The sequence below is a fragment of the Terrapene carolina genome, unplaced genomic scaffold (genome assembly GCF_002925995.2).
Source record: "Terrapene carolina triunguis isolate 2854851 unplaced genomic scaffold, T_m_triunguis-2.0 Scaffold49, whole genome shotgun sequence".
NCBI lineage: Eukaryota > Metazoa > Chordata > Testudines > Emydidae > Terrapene > Terrapene triunguis.
In genome coordinates, this window is record NW_020664400.1 from 429840 (window position 1) to 437726 (window position 7887).

A 7887-nucleotide genomic window follows, 5' to 3' on the forward strand; every position below is an offset into this window, starting at 1 on the left:
AATCAGGCATTAGCTTAGCCTCTGCTATACACTGCCTCTGACCCACAACCCAAACTAATTTGATGTTTTATTTAGATCCTGTTCTTATGTTATTCTCTGTTGCTCCCCCTTCACCAGTTGTTACAGACTCTCCATTGTTTGTACATAGGCAGAGGAACTTTTCTCAGTGGTGGTGCCGGGGGGTGCAGGAGGCTGTGGAGGCTTACTAAGCCTAGAACGATTTTTCTTTTCTTTTGAGTCTAGGATTCTGTGAGTTTAAACTAAAGATGACTAGGTGAATTAAGATTATATAAAGTGAAATCTTCTGCAGGTCGAGGACAGCTGACAATCTTCTGGGGACAGTAGGCATTTACCTACCTCCAAACTATCTTCTGAGTTGAGACTCTACCATTTCCCATTTATGGCTTACCTCTACATAGCATACATTAATTCATTTATTTCCAGATAAGGGGCTTAATGATGAGAACAGATCAATGCCATTTGGTTTTGAATGTGCATGGATGAAGTAAACCTCCAGTGATTACAGGCCTGTGTCCTTTATATAACTTCAGTGAATTTATATTTTGGTTATGGTGTACTAAATGTATCTGTAGACTACATGTAGTGGTTATATCCATGTCACAGAGAGCATTTATCATGACCCTTCAACTTCCTCATCTACTCCCCACTAATCCATTGCTACTGGGACTACTTAAACATTCCAGACGCCTGAGCAGCTTCATACAGTTTAAGGTCCAATGTCCTGTGACCCAAGGGACACACAATTTGATACGATCAAAATGGAGAAGATTCCTAACTACCCAAAAAGGGAAAATGCTGTTCCTTGCCTTAGAAAGACCCCCAGATATCAGGTTTCAGTGCTATTTTCAAAATCACCTAGTGGATTTAGACACCCAATTCCCATGAATTTCAATGGCAATTGTGCAGCTAGTCTTCAAGGCCGTTTTAAAAGCCTGAAGTTGTAGCATTCAGACTTCAAAGTCTGATATCTTCAGACCTGTCTCATTGCTCCTTGTGCTCCCATATCTCTTCTAATTAGATTGTAAGCTTCTGGAGGCAGGGTCTGTCTGTACAGAGTCTATCACTGTGGGTCCCTGCTCTATGATTGGGGTTGCTAAGCACCACCATCTTCTAGAGGTAAAACCAAATGTTGTGTCCCCATTTGGGAAACTGTTTTAATAATATAAATACATAAGAGCTGATGAAGACTCAGCAGTCTTGATTCACAGTCTGAACTTCTTTCTAGTTTTAGATACAGTGCGGGTTAACATGACTCTCCTGATGGTTTCTTGAGGTTCAGTTTGTAACAATCCTCAAACCAAAAGATGACAAAATCACCATGTTTTAAAAACATGTAAAGCCACCAAATGCAACTGAAATCTTGATCCAGATTTACTTCAACGTAAGCTTACATTTTGGGTTTGTAAAATATTTAAAGCTTTACTCTTCTTTTAGGAAATTATTTCCATCAGATTGTTGATACCCAATTTTCCATCATATATCCCATAAGTGTTGCCATGGGCAAGAAGAAAGGGTCATAAGCACAGTAAGGTTATAGGCAACTCCACAGTAGTAACATTAATTTTGTCTGCTATCTGTATGAGGTTCAGTGGCCTGTGAAGGCCCAGTCCTTTCTTCCAGTTAACAGGTCTTAACTTTTGCAAACACAAGTTCAAATGTTTCAGAAAAATACCTGTAATATGTTAGGAATGAAAGCTAAATCTTATACCATGGGCAAGCTCTGTATTTTACCTTCATTATCTTGAACAGTAAAGTTTGGGTTAACAGCAGCTAAACTGAAGAAAAATTTTTGTCCTCCAAGGGGGTCGTCTTTGTCTACTGCACTTATGGTCTGTATTAGCTGCAGACAAGGAAAATCAAAAATAAGCAGGCATTGTGATACAGTTATCTGGTTACTTCAAGGAACAGTGCCAGTTTAAAAAAAATCCATATTTATAAAACAAACTATGGTATAAATAATACCATCTAATATGATAACTGATCAAATGTACCTTTCATCATATATGCTGCTTCTTTTCCTGATGAAGTGCAAAAAATAAAGTAGTAAGTAACCTAGCTCATTGGTCCAGAGTTTGGATTCCAAACACTGCAAAGCAAAGTTTAAACCCAGTATTTATAAAATCAAAACAACCACCTCCCCATAATATTTTGAACCGCTACCTACCTTTGCCCCTTACACGTTTCACTATATATTTTTAGCAAGTATATACAATAACAATTCAGATTAAATTAATACACTTAAAACATATACAAAGAACTGGCCAAAATCTTTCACAGGAAAATATCAGTTTCAAAACAAAAATATTCATTACAGTTCAAACTGAAATTTGTATTTCATTTAAATGTTTGAAAACTGAAATAATATGAACGTTTTAATTTCCTCCTCCCACCACATTGAATGTAATTTTTTTTTCATTATCTCCTTTTTTCCCCCTACTCTAACTTTTCAACACTTCTTCAACTTTGGAAAAGTTAGGTTGACAAAAGCAAAAATGCAACACTAACTCTGCCACTGTAACTCTTCCAAATCTGAGGAAGTTGCAAGAGGAAGAGGGGTTAAATGAAAAACCCTTGAACTTTAATTTGATTGCACTCAGTGGCAAAAAGGTAGAAGATGGGGGAAACAAAAACTGTTTAATGTCAAACACTGCAAAACGGAAACCACTTTGAAACTTCTAAATTTGTAATGAAATTCATTTGTCCATTTCTCAGCACAGAAAATCATGTAAATTAAGAGTTTATGAGGGGGAAAATTGTTTACCATGACTCTCAAACATTCTATTCAAAATGCTAAAACACATACACCTTTATCACCCCTAGCTGGGATCTGAGATCCTGGGTAGATCTCATAACTTAGGCTGCATCAGAGTACTTGGGTTGCAGAGTTCCAAAGAAAGCCTGTTGTAGGCATTGCAGGAAGTAGTGGTGATTCCCTGCCATTCTTCTATTTAAGTATGCAGTGAACCAGTGTAGTTTGTCATTGAAACTTACTGGTCGTTAGCTATGGCAAGTGCCATCTCTTAGATGTAAACCTCAGATCTTTGCTGCTTCATCCCAGGGTGACTTCCAGTCACATAGCCTCAGTTACTACCCTATGCTGATGGTTACCAGAACTACCTCTCCACTGACTGACATCTCGCCTTCAATGTTCCATTGTCTACTCAAGCTCAACTTGTCAAAAACTGAAGTTTCTTCTAGAATCCTCCTACATATCCTCCCGGCTCCATTACTGTTGTCAGCTATACAATCTGACCTGCTCCACAAGTCTGCAATCTACCTGTCATTTTTGACATCTCTCCTGTGACATGCTAAATCCTGCTTTCTTTGTCTCTCTAGAATTTCCAAAATGCATCTGTTTTCTTCATTCCTACCATTAAAACACTTGTAAAGTAATATCATCCTTTGCCTCAGCAATGGCAACCTCCTCTCTGTGGCCTTCCAAACATTCATCTAACTCCCCACTTCTCTCCTCCAGTCCTTCCAAACTGCAGAGTACATCCCTCGGCCCATGCCGCTTCCCGCAGCCCTCATTGGCCTGGAGCGGTGAACTGCGGCTAGTGTGAGCCGCGATCGACCAAACCTGCAGACGCGGAAGGTAAACAAACCGGCCCGGACCGCCAGGGGCTTTCCCTGAACAAGCGGCGGCCCGACTTTGAGAAGCACTGGTATAGACCATTTCAGTACATAAGCCAGCCACTAGCTGATCAGTATTAGGAAGAAACTTCCCTTGTGGGCAATTTATTCCAAAATAGTTCACTGCAGTGTTCCTTAAATCTTCCTGGTACTGACCACTGTACCGGAGTAAATGGACCACTGATCTAAAATCTGGTGTGCAGATTCCTGTGTATCTGTGTTCTACTCAGGGTAATCCTAACACGTGATTTACATACCCCATCACACTTTATGCATAGCAAACAGTACATTAGTGTGGCATGAGTTGCATGACTATCTGGAAGCAAAATAGAGTAAGGCTTGGAGAGCTGTAAAAAACACAATACTGAAAGAAGAAAGTCTATCTCATTACAACTTAAAACACATGGGAGATATAAATAGAAAGGAAGGCCACAGAAGGAACTAAAGTAAGAAATAATTGGAAGAGATGAGAGATTAATAAGAAAGATGTTTGAGTGAATGAATCACTGAGAAATAATGACAGAAAAAAAGCAAAGATATCATGCTACTAAGGAATCAAAGGCGGCAATAAGAGTGTCCTATAAATACATCCAGAAAAGAAGAATAATGGCAGAAAATAAAATTGCTACAACTTGAAAAGGTGAGGACTGTGAATTTTTAAATAAATCTATTTGAATTTAGCTTATAATAAAAAGTCTAATGATAACAAGGACATCGGAGAATTCTAATCAGGGAAACTGTTGGATATGATACTTGCAGATGCCAAGAGCAAAGGATAAACAAATAGATGGTAAAACTATATTTGATAAAACAAAAAAGATATACATGTCTGGATCTGGATGAAATGCACTACAGAGTTTAACAAACACTGGGTCTTTTCTACTAATTCTTTATAATCTGCAATAAATTAAGACAGTCAGAAGAGAGAACCAACAACTAAAAAAAATCCCAAAACATACTTGATGAAGTTTAGTGACGAAAAATCCATGAATTAGCCAATTAGATGCATATGTTTTTCAGGTATAATATTTGCACACAGGATAAGGGAGTCTGTATAGATCTGGTAAAGGAGAGTCTAATAACTGACAAGCAGTTTTGATTTATTGAGCCCTGATTGTGAAAACCAAATTTAAAAGTCTCCATCATAGTTAGTGATTCAACAGCTACTCAAGACTCTGTGCAAGTAAGGCCATGAGGGCTCCTAAACCCTGCTCTGAGGACCATGCTGGAAGAAGCAGCCTGTCCTCTCTCAATGGAAAGAAAAAGTGGCAAGACAGCAATCAATATCTGGAACAGATTTGGCTGTATTTGCCCTAACCCAATGATTTCTCTGCTGAACGCAGCCCTCCTTCACAGAGGAAAGAAGTGGTAGGGATCCTTTCCAGCCTGTGGGCAGGTGAAAGGCTGTTTAGGCTGCCCCACCTCCAGAATGTCACAGGACAACTGTAATTCCATGCTTCCCTTGGCATGCACACCATCTAACTGGCTGTAGGTCTGTTTGTCTCTCTGATTATAGGGTGGGGAGTACAGGGTAGTTGGAGACTGGAGGATAAAGGGGAAGTTGGAGGAGTGGAGCAAGGATGATTCGGAAGAGGAGGAAAACAATCAAGACTCCTACTCAGCATCATCTCGTACTTATACATTATGTTTCTATGGTGTTTGTCTATGCCTTTGTCTGTCTTTTGAATTTATAGTGTAAGCTCTTTGGGGTTTTTCAGTAGGTTTGGAAAATGTTGAGCATATGTTAGATGCTATCACAATAGCTCACATATTAATATATTGAATTCTCTTATTCAATATATTAGATTTCAAGAAGCCAGTCAACATTATGTCACAGCTTAAACATATAAAGAAATTAAATACCTAACTACATAAAATACCATATTCTAGCATGGGGCTGAACATTTTTTGATAAACAGTGGTCACTTATCAGTGGGGAAGACTATTCAGTGAGGTCTAAATTTGACTATATGTCATCTGTAATTATGGTCACAAAAAAAGGAGGAACTAATATACAAGAGGACAGAATTAAATTAGCAATGACCCAGAGAGATTAAGTTGTGTGTATCATAACCATAGTCAGTAGCAGTGAATTTACAGTTATAAAACCAATCAGAAAAATAAATAAAATGGGATAGCCATCTGGCAATAAAGGCATCCAAGAAATTAACTATTTTCAGATAAGTCTGCATTCCTCCTCCATACTCTCTTCAACAGTACTGTGATGCGTACATGCCAATCTGTTACCACTGATGCCACTTTTGAGGGCATTTTTTATTCTTGGATTAATGTGCTGTGGAACACACAATACAGTAATATGGAAACTGATGGGTTTCCAACAGCCCTAATGGATAGCTGCCTAGTAGGAACTAGACATTCAGCAGCAGAGTCGTTTCACTTTAATCAAATATATTTTTCTGTATTATTTTGTTTGGTTTCTATAAAAGCCAAACAAAATAATATGTTACCAGTTCAGATATTAACATCTTTTATGTTTTTGTTTGATTCACCCACAGAAAATGTTTGGGAGATAAACTGTCATTTGCATAAAAATGTAAGTGTGACATTGCTGTTTCTAAACCTGATAAATATTAATTCAAAGTACAATTGAGCTCCATAGTATGGACCTCTTTTTGAAAAAAAAATACATCTAATTTGATTACCAATTATTTATAGCATGTTGCTTTCTTCTGGGAAGATAACACTGAAACCAATTAAGAACACATCTTTCAGACCTATATGCTTAGGCATCTAAAGCAACAAAACAAAAACAGATCCACGGATGCAAAAGCTTAAGAGTAAAATTAACAGAGCTCCTGTAGAAAGCCATTTCTGTAAAAGTAAAGAAAAGTAATTTGTTAATTTACATGCTGGCGCAATTGTAAAGTATTATTGTGGAGGTCTAAAGACTGATTTACTGACAGCCATTCTTTTCCTTCATTTTGTTTCATAAACTGTACTAGAAGCACTCTTTCTCAAGCAGCATGCTCTCTCGAGCATTTTTAAAGTATGGCCTAAAACTGAGTGCCATAGTAAAACCAAATAGCTTAAAGTATTTACAGAAAGCATACCTGTCCAGCTCTTGCATTTTCACATACAAAAGTATCATAGAATACGGCAAACTGCGGGGCGTTGTCATTAACATCCAAAATTCGAACATAAACAGAAACACGAGTGGTATCTTTGGGATTGTCTGCCAAAAGAAAAGAAATGAAAACAGAAAGAAGTGATTTCTTGCTCTCATTTAAAAAAAAAAAAAAAAAAGTTTGTTTTCTTTAAAATTCTTCCAGGGCTCAGCATTCAAGGTCAGATCCTCAGCTGGTGTAATTTGGCATAGCTCCCTGGACTCATACTAGGTAAGGATCAGGCTACGTCAGTGTTCAGAACAGATTTTGCTTAGTGCCAAAAACAAATTCATTTACTGGTATCTAGTGCGCAATTAGGCTGTTTACATGAAGATAAACACTACTTCTGTTAATGAAATAAGCAAATGTAATATGTAAAAAGTATCTCTATTAGTATAATCAAATGACAATTGTTGTTTTTGTTGGGCTCAAGAGTATTGTTCTCCTGGAAGTTTGTTTTTTAAAACAAAATGCAATGGATGTTATCGAATTTGTTTTACACTGAGGAGCTGTCAGTGGTTGGCGACAAACATATTCTAAAAGGATATTCTCAGTATGTGATTTTCCTTTCACTTCCCCTTTTATAAATCAGTAGACCAAAGGTGGCACGCGAGCCGATTTTTGATGGCACGCGGCGGCGGGCTGGGCGTGGGGTTCCATTCACTCAGCCGGCAGCGGGCTGGGTGGGGGGCTGAGTGGCTCTGTCCACTGCCGGTCTGGGGTTCTGGCAGCACTCAGCCTGCTGCTGGTCTGGGGTTCCGGCTGCCGGCCCCTTGCCAGTTGGGGTCCCAGCCGCCGGCCCCGCTCAGCCTCCTGCCAGTCTGGGTGAGCAGACCCCCCAGGCTGGTAGCGGGCTGAGGGGGGCCGGCAGCCGGGATCCCGGCTGGCAGGAGCTGGTGGACAGAAGCCCAGACCAGCCCGCTGATGGTCTGGGGTCCCGGCCACTGGCCCTGCTCAGCCCGCCGCCGGTCTGGGTTAATGGAACCCCAGGCTGGCAGCGGGCTGAGTGGTGCCCGCGGCCGGGACCTCAGACCGGCAGTGGACTGAGCTGCTCAGCCTGCTGCCGGTCTGAGGTCCCGGCCACCGGCCCCCGCTCAGCCCGCCGCTG

The 7887-nt window shown here is 39.9% G+C and overlaps 1 protein-coding gene across 3 annotated transcripts in view; it reads right to left on the minus strand.

Moving 5' to 3' along the window:
• The window catches only part of LOC112110903 (cadherin-10), a 101904-nt gene that overhangs the window by 14603 nt on the left and 79414 nt on the right, over positions 1-7887 (minus strand). For all 3 annotated transcript variants that reach the window (XM_029912605.1, XM_029912603.1, XM_026656557.1), the window contains 2 exons: positions 6726-6847; positions 1753-1861 (listed from right to left, as the gene is read on the minus strand). In XM_029912605.1, coding sequence (XP_029768465.1) covers positions 1753-1861; positions 6726-6847 — 231 coding nt within the window. The remainder of the gene's footprint in view (positions 1-1752; positions 1862-6725; positions 6848-7887) is intronic.